Source organism: Mercenaria mercenaria, chromosome 1 (genome assembly GCF_021730395.1).
Source record: "Mercenaria mercenaria strain notata chromosome 1, MADL_Memer_1, whole genome shotgun sequence".
Lineage (NCBI taxonomy): Eukaryota > Metazoa > Mollusca > Bivalvia > Venerida > Veneridae > Mercenaria > Mercenaria mercenaria.
In genome coordinates this window covers 91,195,797-91,214,722 of record NC_069361.1, presented here as the reverse complement: position 1 = coordinate 91,214,722, position 18,926 = coordinate 91,195,797, and the positions used below count along the sequence as shown (strand labels likewise).

General features: G+C 32.7%; 2 protein-coding genes and 1 long non-coding RNA gene across 3 annotated transcripts; 2 read left to right on the top strand and 1 right to left on the bottom strand.

The window, feature by feature from the left end:
* The first annotated feature begins 904 nt into the window (after positions 1-904).
* Positions 905-18,564, top strand: LOC123530609 (uncharacterized). Its single transcript, XR_006682306.2, has 3 exons — positions 905-1,749; positions 2,704-2,803; positions 17,459-18,564. It is a non-coding gene; the product is annotated as an uncharacterized LOC123530609 (long non-coding RNA).
* On the top strand, positions 4,633-6,948 carry LOC123544542 (uncharacterized). Its single transcript, XM_045330615.2, has 2 exons — positions 4,633-4,804; positions 5,194-6,948. The coding sequence occupies exon 2, from the start codon at positions 5,199-5,201 to the stop codon at positions 6,828-6,830; it is 1,632 nt and encodes a 543-aa protein (XP_045186550.2). The 5' UTR covers positions 4,633-4,804; positions 5,194-5,198; the 3' UTR covers positions 6,831-6,948.
* On the bottom strand, positions 7,504-10,813 carry LOC123530601 (uncharacterized). Its single transcript, XM_045311385.2, has 2 exons — positions 10,574-10,813; positions 7,504-8,658 (listed from the first exon to the last, which is right to left on the bottom strand). Exons 1-2 carry the CDS (start codon positions 10,653-10,655, stop codon positions 7,733-7,735), a joined length of 1,008 nt encoding a protein of 335 aa, XP_045167320.2. The 5' UTR covers positions 10,656-10,813; the 3' UTR covers positions 7,504-7,732.
* Positions 18,565-18,926: the final 362 nt, after the last annotated feature.

Here is an 18,926-nt window from a genome sequence, read left to right as displayed (position 1 = left end):
TTTTTGTTGTTTAATGATATGTTTATATGCAAAAATAGTTGAGGTCTCCTATACAAAATGTTAATGTTCGCCATGTATCATCATGTATAAGTCTAAAAACAGACATTAGGTATTCCAGATGATCATTTGCTATATATTTGTTCACATATTATAAATCAGAAACTTTGTTTCATTTTGCCATCTGTGTACTTTGTAGTATAATGCATTAGATATCACTTTCATTGGAGTATGTTAGGAGGTATTTTGAACCAGAAAATTTATAAACTCCGCCCGGTGAACATACTATTTCTCAATAGTGTCATACAAATAGAGGGAATATCCAAGATCACACTTCCTTATGTAATATTTAATTACTTTCTAATATTTCATACGATTTTCTACAACTTCCTCGGACATTTGTATTGTTTCTACATTCCTGGTGTTTGATGTTTAAATAATAAGTTGCCCTCATACGGAAAATAAAGATGAAAGAAAGACAAGCGCTATAAAACTTTTAACTTTGACTTTAAATCATTAAGCAACATTCTATGTAAATTAAATGCATACACGTTTGCTACAGCAATGCATTATTTCAATATCAAAATTACATTTGAATCAATGTTTAATTTAAACTATGTCATAGCCCACACACATGATGTAGGCGACGTTTAAAATTATAGGTATTTCAAAATGACAATTTATTTAATATCTTATCTAACGCCCTAAGTCTATCAGTTTTTCATTAATAAAAGGCTGTGTTTAGAGAAGCCCCGCCTATTTTAAAGATGTGTAATTTACATCCTTTTTTAATTAATAAAAGGCTATGTTTAGAGAAGCCTCACCCATTTTAAAGATGTGTAATTTACATCCTTTTTTAATTAATAAAAGGCTATATTTAGAGAAGCCCCGCCCATTTTAAAGATGCGTAATTTACATCCTTTTTTAATTAATAAAAGGCTATGTTTAGAGAAGCCTCACCCTGTATTACCTTTACAGGTGAGTTTAACGCCGACTGACAGTACAATGAGTTGTATTTAGTACAAGTTCGCCGTGCAGTTCAGCCTTCTTTAGATAGGTTTTGCTACAAAATAAAATAAAAGGGGAAAACATCGTTCTGAATTTTATGAATTATACCGTAAGAGGTGTTTTGTCATGCCACGGTAATAATTCCTTCTCCTTCTAAGTGCTTTTTTTGGCGGCCATAAAACGTCTTTACGTGCTTGGACTCGGTGTTTTTGTTATTTTCTTATAATTTGGGATCGTGTTGTTAATTCAGAGTTATTATATGGTACAGATCAGTGGTGTTGCACTTTTCATTACTTCTAGTGGACAGACTCAGCTATAGGTTTAAAATTGTTGTTTCGCATAATAGGCTCACTATATTAATGATTCTTGTTATTAAACTAGTATTGGGTAAATAGCATACTGTCTTATAAAAAGAAATACAATGAAAAACAGATGCTGCAAAATTAAACGATTTTCAGAATTGTGGGGATCAGATACAAATCAAAAACCACAGAATCATCGAGATTCGAGGTAATTACTATACATGTGTAAGATAACACTCCATATAAAATTAGTCACATCTCAAACGACCCATTAAGGGTTATTCATTTTTGTAAAATACCTTGTACGGATATAATATGGTAATTTTACGTGAATCAACCGACCGTGATTAAACGTCATTCATTTATTTATTTATTTCATTTATTGCATATAGGTCAGTAAAAAGTACACGGAACTTACTGGGAATAACGTCATGCAAATAAGGTAATGTTAAAGTCCTTATTGATTGGTAAGTAATGTATGCAATCCCAAGAAGTGATTCTTTTACGAACCTTTTTACTGCGTTTAACAATATTTTAGTATATAATAATTATTTTGACCATATTTGCTACATGTTAACTGAAAAAGAAGTTTCACAAATGGTTTTTCTCCTTCCATGCTAACGATGTAACAAAAATGTGGTTAAAGTATTACTTAATATTGTATATGTATTGTTGACCTTGATTGTATGGATAAGGAGCATCATGAATGCTCATTTCTGTTCTATTCTGTTTTGTTCTCTTCTGAAAACAGGGGGTCATATTATGCGTGGAAAATACTCAAATAACGTATTCATATAATTTTCGTCCGTTATTTTGGTGAAGCTAAGACTGTTCTTGAAAACGTTACATATGTTCCATTCATGAAAGTCCGTACACGTCATACAGTAGTGGTTTATGGAAGTGGTTCTAACTGCAGTTAAATGGTCCATTTGAACAAGACATGAATCACATTGAAGCCATGATATTTGTATCTAATAGTTGAAGTTCCAAAACGTACTTTTCTGAACACTAATGTCTTTCTTTTACTATAAAAGTTAATACTTGTAAAAGGATTTGTTGACTATATTTTTGCTTTCATGTGCCTTCGAATACATATTTGTTATTTGTTGTAATACACAAGACCGAAATCGTTCATTCTTAGTCCAATTCAAACCTAACACATATCTCTTATAAAACAAATCGACTCCCTCTCTCTCTAGATAAAGAAGACAAAATATTTTGATAAGCTGTTTTAGATTTTAGGTGGCAGGGGAGCAGTTTCGAATTATGGCCCCGGTCGATTTTTTTAAATATTTAGGGTAGCTTTGTTCAAAGTGTATTAATATTATTGTTTTAATTATTGAAAGTTTATTCTAAAAGAAATCAATGTGTACATGCATGTAGCTATAAATTTCAGATGCGAATGTTTGGCTACATCTAGATCCATAAATTTTGTGGGCCAGTATTTGTGGAGGCAGATTTGAACGAATTAGGTGTTTTCTACAGCAAAACGGACAGTAAGTGTCTTTGACCTGCTTTTTCTCCTGAAACATGGTGGCTGACAGACACCTTGCTTAGCCGGACTTTGCGACATAAGGGTTGATTTATATGAAAAACTTGTGTAATTGTATGAAAGTACATAAACGAGTGAATGGCATGTGTTGGAAGTAAGGAATCAAAGGCCTGAATGGCCTGAGTCGGCTAATGATTGATGTACTGACAGTATAGTCTACCAGTTTCAGTTTGTTTTTAGTTTTTTTTCTTAAAATTTCATAACACAGCTCGATATTTACCCAAAATATTATATCCGGATACGATTACACTTTTCTCCAGTTTGAACAATATATTTTACAAATTGTGATGATACGAAGACATTTAGCAGCAATTGGCAGTATCTGACATTGAAGTTTACGGTTAAATTACCTCTTATTTAAATCTTTTCATAAAAAATTGTTTCGTTTCGCCAAACATAGACGATCTACTTTCGATTTCAAAAACTACAAGAAAATACAATTTAATGTTTCGCCGATTTTTTTATTTCTCGAAAAATAAGAATTAAAATCATTTTTAATATCTGTAGTAACTAAACAAACCAGTAAGAGCTTCTTCTTCCGATAATTTATCCGTTTACTGACTGCAAAATTCATGTGTGTGTGTAGAAACCCACGCAAAGTTTATAGAAATCATACGATGCGTGTATACGTTCAATGTGGGAGAATTAAGGCTGATCGGGATCGGCTATGTTACCTAACGCATCCAGACGATTCAGATTTTGTTTTTAAAAAAGCATTGTGTGCATTTCTATTATTTTATATACGTTTAGAAATTATTAGACATGCGTATTTGCATTATTTCTATACGTAATTTACGCTAATACGCATCTTACCTGGAGCCCTGTGGAACTATTTTTTGTCTTTCGCTGGATGTTACGCAAGCTTTGTAAGCCTGCGCAATTCATAAAATGCACATTTATGCTTAATGAGTTACATTCGAGTATTGCACAATTACAAGTCATAAATATGACAGATTACATCGTATATTGGTCATAGCAAAGGGAATTCACGCAACTTAACTTCATTCTTGCAGTGAACTGTTTGAAGTTTGAGAAATCTAATGGAACTACATCGCTTCGCTGTGTTATTTGGTCCATTTAGACTTAGAGAATCGCTGGATAGCAAGGACTCGTCAAAACGATTACATCGTTTAGCCGACTCAAAAAATGGTCAAATTTTCTTTATTTTAAGAGGGGCTAGTGTTAGGCTGTAATGTCTTCTCCTTTTAAAGTTGACCACATGTATTAAAATTAATGCTTTCATTTTAAAGTTTACCTTAGTGACATATCACAATGTGAAACAGAAGTACTGCTTTTTTGTAGGCCTACTGATAACCTATAAAGAAAAACAGTTGAGAATCATAGACCTGTTTAGATCTAGTAAAAAAACTGCTCCCCTGCCACCTTGATATAGAAGCTTGCCGCTTATTTGTGTTGAAGCGATATATAGACGCTTGCATCTTAGTAGTTTTTCAGCGTTAAAAAAGCTTGCAGTTTGGTAGTGTTTCTGTGATATAGAATCTCGCAGTATAGGAGTGTTTCAATGATACATAATCTTGCAGTTTAGGTGTCTATTGGAAAGCACAGTAACAAATTCAACACTTTATTAAAAGAATAATACAACAAAAGTTATAACAAACATGTTCAATTTAAGATTACTGATTTAGACATTATGTTAAACAAAAATTACAACATCTTAAAAGTTGAATTAGTCTTATCTAGAGTCAAGTTACCTATGCTCGGCCAGTCCAGTGCTCGGCCACCTTATATTCTTTATTGTTTATCAAAAATAAAACTTGAAAACCTTGCTTTCAGTGTTTGTTTATTTTCCGATGTAAGAACGCCAATTCAAAATGGGGTCAAATCTGTGTCGGCCAGGCGCTTGTTTTTTCTACAGCAGACGAAACAGGTCAATAGCGACAGCTGTCATTTTGCGTTTTCTGAGTTAAGATCACCGCACTCTATGGTAAAAACGTTCATCTGTATATTTTCTTACATAAATATTTACAAAAATGTATATTCTATTGAATTATATGCAGAATATACAAAAGTTTATGTTTTTTACTGCAAAAATTTGCTTCTATCGGCGGCACTGTCAGTGTTATCAATATAGATAATAGCCCGCACCGCACCCGCCTCCTTCGTTAATGAGTTAAACTATTTGCTATTCATTTAAATTCAAATATATCAACATTTTTATTGTATTAGAGTTAATTACAGTTGCATTTGTTGTTAAGTAATTAAAAAAATAAATAAAAAAGACCCCCCCCCCCCCCCCCACCCGCTAAAAGTCAATTTTATTTTTATCTGCTATTCAAAGACCGTTCCATTGTTTCAATACAATTTGCATTACAGATAAAATGTCTGCTGTTAAAAGAGGCCAACAGATCCATAGACCCGAACAGTTTTTAGCTGCAAAGAGCCTCGTAGACCGTGACGGCTACTCTATTCGAAAGGCTGCATATGAAACCGAAATACCATACCAAACACTGAGGGATCATCTGAATGGCAGATATGCTAATAAAGTGACAACATTTGGTCCAAGGCGGCTGTTAACCGCAGAACATGAGTCATCCCTCAGTAACTATTGTAAATACATGTCGTCGAGGGGTGTGCCACTGTCCAGATTAGTAGTAAAACATTTAGCTCGTGACATCATTCACCAGCAAGGTGGTGGCGATGTTGTTCCATCTGACAAATGGCTTCGGTGTTATCTAAAACGTCACCCAGAGTTATCTCTTAGAACTGCGCATCCTTTGCAACAAGACAGGGTAGCAGTCACACAGGATACAGTGGATCATTACTTTGATCTTCTTGAGGAGACCTTGACTAAACTGAACATTATTCACGAGCCTGCTCGCATATTTAACTGCGACGAGTCTGGGTTTTCAGGCAGGCTTAATCCTTCTAAGAAGGTCATTGTGTCAAAAGGAACACGTTGCGCCTATCAATCAGTTGTTAATATGAGTGGCCATATTACCATTCTTAATGCTATATCAGCTATAGGTCAAACTCTGCCACCTATGTTGATTTATAGCCAGTGTCTTCCACGCAGTTACACGGATGGTGTGCCAGATAGCTGGGTCTTTAAATCAACAGAGAAAGGCTATATTACAACAGAGCTATTTGTAGAGTGGTTTACAAAGTGTTTTATTCCATATGTTGGTGAGAAAAGGCCAGTTCTTTTGATACTTGATAACCACATAACCCATCTATCCAAATCCTTCCTGGATGCAGCTAAAAAACATAAAATAGAGCTACTCTACTTACCTGCACACTCCTCTCATATATTACAGCCCCAGGATGTTGGTTATTTTCATGTCCTCAAACAAAAAGTTGCAGAACTTGCAATTCAGGTAGGTTATTTGGGAATGAAAACACTTCCCAGGTCACTGTTTCCCAAATTACTTGTTCAGGCGTTGAACCAAATAACCGGTGCTACAGTTGCCACTGCATTTAAATGTTCTGGTATTTACCCGCTGAACAAAAATTCTGTTTCAGCCCTTTTGCCTAGCAGTACTGAGTGTGATGCAAAAAAACACGGATCTGCTTCTGAAAATCATGAGGTAGACCTGTGTGACCATTGTGGCTCCTCTAAAGAAAACCCACTGGTAAAAATGGGTTTAGTTGCCCCAGAACTTGCAAATATTCTCCTAAAACCACCTTCTACGGTACCAGTAAAGAAATCTAAAGGTAAAAGGTCATTCACACATGCTAGGTCTGTTTTGTCGGAACCTGAAAAGAAAACCACCAAACACGCACCTGTTGTACAAAAGGTCACTGTTCAATCCACCAGTGCAAATGATGCCGATGATACGGCATTGTGTATTGTCTGTATGATTGGTTCGAGGGAGGGGTATTATTGGATTGGCTGCGACACATGTGATAAATGGTATCATTATGAGTGTTTACCAAACTATGTACAGGTAGATGTAGATCTAAGTCTTGTTACAGGAGGGGTTTGGTGTTGTCGCTATTGTCAGGAAGAATAATGAAATATAAGGTATCACCAATTCACATTGACTGCAGTTATGGACATAATAAAACAAACAGTTAATAGAGACATGTAGCTGAAGTGTTTAACTGTGAAATTTTCCTTGTTAAATGTTAGCCAGGGTTTTGTTAATTCATTCCTTGATCTGTTTCTTTCTTTTAGTTTGACTGAAAGAAAAATGTAATAATTGAAATACATGTAGGTTTAATATGTGTATTTACCTATTTCAAAATATTGAAATATTGCTGTTTTACTCATAATTTGTTGTAGAAACATGTTTAATAACATGAAAATATAATAAATTCAAAGCAAATACCTTTAACAAGCGTTATATAGGGGTGGCCGAGCATTGGTTCGTATCTGGTGAAATTAGTGGTGTTTGACCTTAGTTGCACCGCACTTATTTTACTCTGAAATCTGTGATCAATCAGACGCTTGATCACTTGACCTATTTTCTACAATGGTGTACTGTTTAAAACACGATTCTGATTGAAACTGAACAACTTTAGTAAAATAGTATTAGCAGTAATGTAATGAAAATGGCCGAGCATTGGTAACTTGACTCTATCTAAACAGCAGTGTTTTTAAGAATATCTAGAATATCACATAACATAAGAATTTTCATATTTTCTCATTAAGACCAAAAAATCGAAGTTCTCTTGGAACTAATCTATATATTGTGTTTTATTTAATTCACAAACTGTTTGTGATGTAAACGGTATATAACCTTTAATGTGTGGTACACGTTGAAAGAGAATGAATGAACGTAAATAAATGAATAAATAAATAAAATTATAATGAAAATGGACAGAAATGAATGAATATGCTATTTGATGGATAATAAATATAATTTCTGGATTTTCGTTATTGTAGACTCCATGGCAGTAGAGGTATTATGTGTTATATATGACTAGATACGAGGTATTCATTACTGTTTTTCATAACATCACCGTAACTAGGAGGGCACTCTACGGATATTTGACTCAGTCCTTTATCATTGTGATCTATTGAGCCGCCGATGCCGGCACCATCCAACTGTTCCAGTGACCCATAATCAGGTGGTGGATCAAACTTACTCGGGTCTATTTGCCCTCTATCGTACCCTTCATTTTCATGTGCCTCTGCTATAATGGAGGCAAATAGTCTTCTTGCGCGCGTAGGAATATCTTCAGGTTCCGGTTCCGGATCTTTACAATACTTTCTGTATACCAAGCAGAAGGTCAAAATTAACAAGGGTATAAAAATTATGCACAATAACACAATAGCTGCTATCAAAGATCCATTGTAGGATCTGTCATCTGCAATTATATCAGAACCCGCTGATGCAGTGTCAAACTTGCAGAAATTAAAAGTTTTATCATATGCTAGCAAGCTGTCTATGCACACATCTGTATAAGTCAAAGGTGATTCCAGCAATAAGCGACAAGGCATTTCATAGCTGTCGCAGGCACCGTAGTGGAGCGAAAAGAATATTAACTCAAAGTTGAAATCTGTCAACTCATCCCCTTGCACCTCTACTGTCAGTGTATTACTATATGTTGTTTGTATCTTATTTGTGTAATTACTATTTACACACCCATATTTTCGTTCAACTCCATCCTCATTCCAAGCCACCGACGTACACGTGTAGAAAATGTGATCATTGTGAAAAACTATTTGCCGAAAAGCTGATGTCTCCATAAACACATATCCAAAATGATGACCTGTTTCTGTTTCGATCACAATGTTACATCGTTGTCTATTTAGTTGTCGGTAATGTGTATACACCAATTTTCCAGCACCATTGTTGCTGCCAAGTGATATCGTCTCGTTACAGATATCTCTATCTGAAAAGGAAAGGAAAACAAATTTAAATGACTCGTTCTGGCTAGCTCTCTAACCCAGTGCATACTGGCAACTTTAACTACATTCATATATTGTTGAAATAAAATTTAATAGCTTTTGGGTCATTTGCTTCCTTACAGCTTCATAAAACCCTCAATTCGCTCAGAATAATTTTTAGTTAGGTTCAGTCTTTTTGTTTAAAACGGGATTGTCACGGAAAACAATATCTTCATTTTCTCTTAAAAAAAAATCAATACGAAGTTTTTATGTTTGATTTTGAAATAAAGGCACACTTTGCGTAAAAACATTTATATTTACTTAATAAATTCAAAAGACAAGTTTATTTGGTTTAGTAAATTTGAATGCACATTACACATCTTTTTTAAAAATATTCCACCGCAACAGTTGATATTTTACTTATTAAAATACCAAAGATTTAGAGTACATTCGGAAAAATATGTTGTTAATAATATTTCAAAATTTGAGCGAAACAAAGCACTGGCGTTGAATTATGTTTATTATCTAGTGAAAAACAATAAGGAAGGGAACTCATCAACAACGCAATAAGACGTCATATAATTATATAGATTTGATTTCTCTTTAGATGCATTCAAAATATATGGAACCGTTCAGTCTTTATATGGAACCAACTTTTCATTATAAAAAATATGATAATGAAACATTATCATATAGATTCGATTTCACTTTATATGCATTCAAAATGTTAGAACCAATCCCTCAAGGCGTTCGACTATTATCTTTACATTACATGTAAATTCACATTTTATTACACAGAAGAGAATGGTTTGCTATCATATAATGAAAAGTTGGTTCCATTTAAAGACAAAACGATTCCATATATTACATTTTTAATGCATATAAAGGGAAATCGAATCTATATAATAATGTTTTGCTATCATATTATGAAAAGTTGGTTCCATATAAAGACGAAACGGTTCCATATGTTGCATTTTCCATTTTTTGTAATGAGCGAATGAAGCTATAAATTCTTAAAAGGAATGAATAACATGAAAAATGTCTATATAAGACAGCCACGGCGTTCCATATTATACACCTATGTTTTCTCGTTTGTTTGATTAAACTAAACATTTGTAAATGATGTGTATTTTGTGACATTTTTATCAATGGATGACAAATTTAAAATTAAATGTTTGTTTACAATATAGCATATCTACGCAGATATGCGGAAGTATGAAAACCTGCACGTGGGGAAAATTTAAAGTAAACTTTGTTTAAAGATCATTAATTCAGTCGATATCAAACTGTGACAAGAACACCTTTTCACATATATATATCTAACAATATGTTGAAATACCGCCGCACTATTTCACAGGTAAACAGTCTGTACTGAAATATATTATTGTCGTGAGTGTGACTGAAATACTAGAAGAGCAATTAATAGTTTTTATGCCATGTTATTTTCCTGAATTTAAATTCCCCCTTTTCATAGTGTGCCATGTTAAAAATGACAAACTTCAACAAAAAAAAAAAAAAAAAAAAAAAAAAAAACATGAAAAAGAAATCAGCAAGTTTTTTTCACAGTTACAGTTACAAAAGCAGAATAAAATCACACAAGTATTACAGTTCGATTACTAGGTCATACGTGTTTACACGTTTTCAACCTAAAATTTCTCTACTTACAAAACGACCTTTCTGCTTTTTGATTATGTTTTGTTTTAGCTTGAGCTCACGTTTTTCTTATACTAGAAACACCAAATTATGGAAGCCGGAGTTAAGGTTACAAAACGTAATCTTTAATGTTTACCAGCATGATGTTTACAAAAACGAACTGTACATACAATTATATATAAATACAAAAATACAACTAAATTTCTTTGTGTTATTTAAATGTCAACAATATATAAAAGCTCAGTTTAATGTAAAAACGTGACTTACATGTTGGAATTCTGGCGGAGTCAACTCCTTCAAAAAGTATACAAATTAAGGTTCCTGTTGTAAACAAATTTCTAACTTTCATTTTGAAATAAAGTCCATACAGTGTGTCTCAAATTATATAAGATTTTAACTTTTGACAATTTTCTACTTTCTTTTTGAAACTATTTGTACTTATTACAAAACAGGATGTATGTGACAGCCAATATAACGTTCCGAATCAATGACACAGGTAGTAATGACTAAAGCTATATATATAACGCTCAGGTCAGTAGATAAGAATTTAAAACGCTTCAAAAGTTCACGTATGACGCACCTTAGTTTAAATGTTTTGATGTTTTTGTCAATGATTCGGAACACTGAAGGTTTAACAACTTTTACAATGTTTCTATGCCAAATAATTTATAGTTTGCAAACCTTGAAGATTAAATCAATAATTGTATGAATCAATTTACAAAATAATAGCGTTGTATAATCATCCTTAAATTTTCATCATGCATTTTTATATTTTTTTCTAACAATGATAAACGAAACAAACCACTCTTAAAAATACTTAGCAATACTAGCTAACACAGATACACGAAAACGGTCTTGAAGAAATACTAGCTAATGCCGATATACTGAAGAAATACTAGCTTATGCCGATATACTGAAGAAATACTAGCTAATGCCGATATACTGAAGAAGTACTAGCTAATGCCGATATACTGAAGAAGTACTAGCTAATGCCGATATAATGAATAAATACTAGCTAATGCCGATATACTGAAGAAATACTAGCTAATGCCGATATACTGAAGAAGTACTAGCTTATGCCGATATACTGAAGAAATACTAACTAATGCCGATATACTGAAGAAATACTAGCTTATGCCGATATACTGAAGAAATACTAGCTAATGCCGATATAATGAAGAAATACTAACTAATGCTGATATAATGAAGAAATACTAGCTAATCCCGATATACTGAAGAAATACTAGCTATACAAAACCGCTCCTAAAGAACGCTCTTGGGGAAATACTTGATTACACCTATAGACGACAGCACTCTTTGACGTTTATCAATAACTAACTGAGCCGAAACTGTGACTTTCCATTGAAAAACTAGTTTCTTAAGATACTTTCATTTAAGGAGCGAACCATTTTTCGGCGTAAGCTGTATAACATAGATTTTGACCTATATTCTATAGTAATCGGGGCCCTGAGCAGGTGTGCGCTGAAAAGATAAATTAAACCATTTATTACTAATAAGTCTTAAATGACATTGAATATCAGAAGGCACATTTAAAACAGAGGATATTTAGCAGTTTTGTTACCCAAAACTAAAATAATTTATTCTAATGAAAAATCTTAAATTTCATGAAAATAATGACTATGCAAACAATAACAATGTGCAAATTAAATTGAAACATCACTATTCCATCATATATGTAAGTGTTTACCTATTACTTTTTCCAAATAACAAATATTTCAACAGTTATTGAAGTTCTCCCAACCTGCAAATGTTCTTGATTCTTTGCTTTAAGTTTTATTAAATCGAGTTATCAGAATTGTTTGGGTAACTAGTGATTCAAAAGCTTCTAGGGTTTTATTTTTTATTTCTAGTCCAACTATGCTGGTCGAGATATTGTGCTAGTGTCTTCTGACCCAACACGTATAACAGTAACAGTCAATGTTCTGTTCTTATCCATTCAGTGAAGAGCAGGGCTTATGGTCATTCGTTGTGTAAAACATTTGTTGAAAGTTATTAAAAGCTTATTGAATACTGAAAATATGAATGTTAGTAAATATTATATATTTTTGAGGCCCTGAAGGTAAACCCGTTTATCATCTCCGTAAATGTTAGCAAAATATACACGTTATCTATTTTTTATTTCATGGGAAATGCAAATGTTATCAAAATTATGATATTTAATGTTCGGTCCAATTCCTCAGTAAATAGTCATGGAAGTTGTTAATACTTTATTTAGTGTTTACTGTTTCTCGTACGAAATTATACCGACTCAAAAGCATTCACGAAAACAAGAAAAGGAACAATAACTCTGTTAGAAAAATTGACATTTGTGCCGTGACTTCACAAAATAACTAAAATCTTGATACATTGATAAAACAATAGTGTGGCATAATAAAGCGCTGAATGTTTTCAATGAAATGAAGAAAAAGTCCCTTTTTACTATAACTGATAATATTGCTAAGTCGCGCTTTATGGTAATAAAAGAATCTGTTTTACAAGTTATCTTTATTTAGATAAGAAGAAATATTTATCATATGTAACACATTGTATTCATTCAAAGATCTTCCATAGGGAAGTAGATATAATAGTGTAAAAGAGTGATTTTTAATGAATTATTGTAACACATTGACTATTTAACAAATATAAGGCATCTCTAAACAACCCTCTTGTGAAATCACGTTAACGAATGCCGACATATTACTGTCGTTGTACAAATACAGATAAAAATAACGGAATGGTTGTACTCATTATAAACGCTATAGGTGTGTTGTATTTATATTGTGCAATCTATTCTATTATTGCAAATGTCTTTGCCAAACGATTAACAATTGCTAAATTAGTATTTAAAATATGCATGTAAATTCTTTTTGGTCTAAAAATTAAAAGTTAATATTCCTTTGATGTTTTGAATATATTATAAGAAATGTTATTAAATGTGAGATAAATGATCAGAATCTTTGCTCAGTGTTGACGAAACTATCCAAATAATTTTATATACTCGAAATATTTACACGTGATGAGATCTAGATTTAGTATAAATAAACTGTCAAACAATGTATAGACTTTTACCCATCCTGTTACGTCATTTGTAAAGCTAATCAAAATTAGAACTTCGTTAATATTACATGTGTTTACGGATATGATGTGGTTACTTATGTACTGTCATTAATTATGAGCATCATGCATTTTTTCATGTTTGACAATCCGCTACATTAAAAGTGAAAACACACATTTGTACTACTAGTTCAACTTAAGAATATCTAAGCAGTTTTTGTTCTTTTCTTCCGATTATTAAACATTAAAAGTAAGACAAATGAATTGCATTAAAATTAAGCTTCAGTTTGGGTGAAATATATTTAGAAGGTTTTGTTTTAATCTAACGTTACAATAACGTTAAAATGTCAATAAAATGGACGTTAGTGTTTTGGATGAAAATATATTTGATACAAGTTATCAAGAAAACAATGTATTACATGTATACGGCAATGATCTGAACGCCAAAAGATGCGACGTGTATAGAAGGCACGAAGTTTGCATCTAATAATCTTTATAACATGTAAAATGGCATTTTCTTTCTGGTCTAGCGCCAGTGGCGCAGATCTACGGATCACGGATTCGCGAGTTCGATCCCACGGTATGTTCTCCGTGGCGATCTGTGACTGTTCCGTCATCCAGCAGACAATTCTGAAATCAGAGCGCATTCTGCTCAAAATATAAAATGATTTTTTTTTTCTGGTGGAGATGCGCTTATTAATACAATGAATAAATTTATGTGAACACATATGTGAGTAAATTTCTGACATACTTTAGCCACTATTTCCATGCAGCTATTTTTTCAATTTATATATAGTATATTCTGATAAGAAACGGAAGTTTAAAGATGACAAACTTATTCCTGTCTAGGCTATCTACATAGATATGCAAATTTGTAATGCTGCACGCATGAAGCATTCAAATATTTATTTATTGTGTTATCGTAAGAGTTAGATAACTTATACATGTATTATGACGTAATGCCGACGCACTATTTTGCACGTAAGCGGCAGTCTGGCTTGTACATGTATCTATTTCGCTAAAATATATTCTGAGATAAAAACAGGCTTAAATGTTCAATTTAAACAACAAATGTTTGTTACATTGTGGAATTCAGTAATTGGTAGTCAGCATTACTAAATTTGAAGAAAAAAGATACTTGAATATGAATAAGATTTACATAGGACAATGGCAGAAGATTATTGAAAAAATCGTTTATTAAGGGCACAACTGTATAAAATGGTGATACATAAGAAAATATGTATGTCAAAAAGTGATTTTCAGTTAGTGTTCAGCATTTCCTATGATGTTTACGTTTGTAATATAGAAACATTACTGACATTTTGTAATTCGCGCGAAATTAGTGTTGAAATTAAGGTTCCTTCTAATATTTATTCATACTAAATTTGAATTAAAATTCATTAAATGTTTCTTACATGAATTGACGTTATTTGATTTAAAACTGTTTCATTTCCTTTTCCCATATAGTCATATAGAGAAAACCGCACATTTACCAGGTTGTAATGATTTTAACAAATTAACATGACTTCAGGAGGTCACCCGAAAAGCATTGCTGTAAGATCATTTTAAAGAAGTTTCAGATGAGAAGATTTTAAAATATCCCCCTATAGCCTTGTCGAGAAAACTGGTCTCATCTTCTTTAACAAATCAACATGGCTTGAAGAAAATTGGTAGAAGGTCACCTTAGGATCATTTCAGTAAAATATTTTGAAACCAAGTTAGCGGTTTTAAGGGTGAAGTTTTCTATATAGCCATATGCAAGAAGAAAGCTCCAATCCCCTAACAGTTATGTTTTAAACAGAGGGAATTTGATAGAGGGTCACCCATGGAACATTGCTGTGAAGTTATTTCAAAATGAGGATGAAATTTTATATATTTTCGTTTTGGTTGCCATTGCATATAGAATTATGCATGGATGACCTAAATGTGAAAGAATCTGAAAGAGGACCACCCAAGGATCAATCCTGTGAAGTTGGTTTGAATTTGGCTTTAGGGTTTTGGAGGAAATGTTCTTTAAAGAAATTGTTGACGACGGACATCCAACGAACTTAAAAACTCACTATGAGCAGGTGAGCTAATGAATTATCATTGACGAATGTCGTTTACGATACTGACAAAACCCTGCTTGACCAACCAGGTATCTTAATATATGTTATTGTATACTTCATAAAACTAAGTAAGAAGCATTTCCATTTTTATTAAACACATTTTTGAGATATTCAGGCTAAAACAGCCCTTTAAATTGGCGGTAATCTTATTAATAAGCTCTGATATGTCAATCAGCCGAGAGGAAAAATAAAATCAAATCCAAACGTACGTTACACAACATGATTGTGATTATAGTAATTATGATTTGTAAATAAAGATTCTGTAGAAACATGTACTGACAGTCTATACATACTACCTTACTATTTTAAATAGATAATTATTTTAGAAATAGAAGTATATTATTGTGCTTTTGAAGACAAGACTTTATTCCTTAATTTCCCCATGGAAAGAAATAAACTATGTGAGAAGACTTGATAAATAGAACGAGGTGTATGTTAGTTTCCATGGTAACAAATAACGGTATTGTCAGGCGTTATGTTATAAAACTTTATTATCAACTTAAGTTTGTATCATGTTTTACTGAATATGTAATTAGAAGTAAGAAAAGGCAGCTTTCATGAAATTAAATTTTTAATTAAGTACAAAATTTCTCATATTTCTGTTAAGCACTCTATAAGGAATATTACATGAAATATACTTTTCCTCAACATTAGTTCTCCCTTTAACTCATAAAACCTTTAGTTTCTCTGGACTGAGCCAAGCGACGATGACATACACATACTTCTTTTTCACATATCGAAGACCCTTTTGTCAAATACATGTATTATCCATTTGTGTAGAAATTAAGAATTAAATAGATTAATTTGGGTTAATATATGTCTACAAAATTAGCATTTCAGCGCAACATGATGCTTAAGCAATTAAACGATAATGACACAGAAATTATAACTACACATAGACGTTAATAGACCACGAAATGCACAACACTACCAAGAACAAGACAAAAATAGAGAAACAAGCCCTCCTATCATTTGATATCGTGTAAAACTTATATCTTAATAATAGAAGGAGATAGAGAAATTTATGTTATCTTACAGAAATAAACTGTATTATTTTTATGACAATTAACGCACAATATATTTTAAATTTCTGCATTTGTTACATTGAATACTTTTATGCTTATATACAAATTTGAAACAAAAATTTGTAGTCCTGTTTGGTGCCATATAATCTATACTGTGTTAGTGCGACGTAAAACCCAAAGAAACAAACAACTTCAGTTTTATTCTGTTTTACAGATTACGGAATGTCATGGCCATAATATAATATTTGTACTGGCCTCATGAAAACGAGTGTTATAATGTTTCTGATCTCTATGTACAGGAGCTAGATAGGAAAGGAAACGACGAGCTTTATCGACTTTACAGTGACTGTATACAGTTAACTTTGTTGTATATTTCTGTTACTGCTGTTTTTACAGTAATATATATTTATCTGTGTATTTAAAACTGTACTAAGAAGAGATTGACTGAATATGTTTGCAGATGAAGTTGTGAAAACGAATTTATCCAGGGAGAGCCTAATTTGTCCACCTGTTACCTTCTAGCATAGATGTATCATAACAGTATTATCAGAATGATTTTCCCGAACTTCATGTAGGGGGAAAAAGTTGGTCACTAGGTTGTGACGGGTCTTTAAACCGCACAGGTACTGTCCTGTATTAGAAAGAATAAAAGTAAACAGGAGTGATGAACTTACTTCCCCTCTTCAGATCCTCATTTTGTGGGATATAAATTTATTTTGCGTTGCAAAAAGTAAACGATGGACAATCAAATTCTAACTGAAATAAAAATAGTATACCAACGAATATTTGTCTGGCATTGTGGTTTTAGTGCGATTTTATTGACAGTCAGTAAATAAAGTTGTACTGTTTTGTGAATCAGTGCACAATATATTACAGGTATCAAATATAAGCAAATTCACTTTATAATTGTATACGTTTATTTTTAGTTATTATTGTTATTAAATACCAACTTCATTGTGTTCTAGGATAGTGGTCGTTTACACGTCGTCAAACACCAATGAAAAGAGACCTTGGAAGACGTCGACAAATGGCTGGCTCCAACAGAAACAAATACGGATTGCAGAAAACCCAAAATCGCCCTCATAAGAATATAGACGACAATAGAAACCTAGATGTAAACATAAAGACAAATCACAAAACAAACATACAAGGATAAATATCTAATAAGAAAAATCAAATACTTAGACCGCAGCCTTCTGGAAATGCGGACCAAAAGCATTGATGTATGCTACAAGACAAATACGTAACAAAGAACATTGAACTGGTTAAAGTTGTAGTCAATAGTAATGTGGCCGAGAAAGAAACGACACAGCGAAAAGAGAATGATTTCATTGCCAAAATGTACTTTCATGTGAAACAGACTTCCACTGCTTTTTTACCCATTTGTTATCACACACTAACTGTGGAACTATAACTGTAAAAGACGTTCAATACAATATGAAAGATAGATCATTATAATTTTGTATACACTCGTATTCAGTTGTTCATTTAAAGTCGATAGATGAAGAAAATACCATTTGTGTCCGAAGAATAGACAATAGAAGGACACTTTTACTGTTTATCGGAGTATTGTTTTTCACTGAAGTTCTGGCAGCTTGTTGCTAGGATTAAATGGTTGGCTGTTGAAACAGATAACTGCTAGTCTAGCAGTGTTACAGTGTATTTCCTAGCAACCAGCTGTTATTACTTTTACCTTCATATATTTTTACAGTGCATTTCATTTGTCACACGGCCCTAAGTCATTATGGAAGCAGTACACTATCTTTGGTGTAACTTCAAAGAACTGACCATTTACACCAACAAAAAGGCATAGAAAGGAAGCGGCTGGAAACTGAAGTCTTGAGGTAACCGTTTGTGTCATTTTACAAACTTGACAAATGAAATGACCATTTATTGTTAATATTAACAGATAAAATGTTTTACGGTTAGTCCAGGATTACAACTCTATAAATTCTAAAAAAAGTTGCTATTTTCACATGCTTTTCTCGCTATTGTGATCTAATCAATTGTAAAAAGCTAAAATTACTTGTATTTTATATATTTAATCCTTGTATAGCCTCAGTAGTTGATATTTTTTCAGACTTTTATCAACGCAGTAAAATATTCTCTTGAGAATTGCTAATGGTTCTTCATTTTTTAAAAGGTTTATTGAAAGTATTATGAAGGCCGTGTTACTAGAGTAACTCCATAAATGATGCAACTACCTTAACAAACTAGTTTAAACTATATTTAGGTATACTGAAGAAAAATAATCTAATGCATTACGTTCCTGGATGTTTCTAAGTAAAGACACGGAGCAAATATGTGCAAATGGTATGGGGTCAGGGTGTTTAGGGGTAATATATCACTAGGTCTCTGGTCGTGATCATCAGAATGTTAAAGTTAACACATACACTAGGTCCGCGGACGTAATCATTAGGATGTTAAGGGGTA

Bases quoted from the DNA above. Each gene is read 5' to 3' on its own strand.
- LOC123544542 (XM_045330615.2), top strand. From the start codon at position 5,199: ATGTCTGCTGTTAAAAGAGGCCAACAGATCCATAGACCCGAACAGTTT.
- LOC123530601 (XM_045311385.2), bottom strand. From the start codon at position 10,655: ATGAAAGTTAGAAATTTGTTTACAACAGGAACCTTAATTTGTATACTT. The intron at 8,659-10,573 runs GTAAGTCACGTT...TTTCCTTTTCAG, and splicing joins CTCCGCCAGAATTCCAACAT to ATAGAGATATCTGTAACGAG.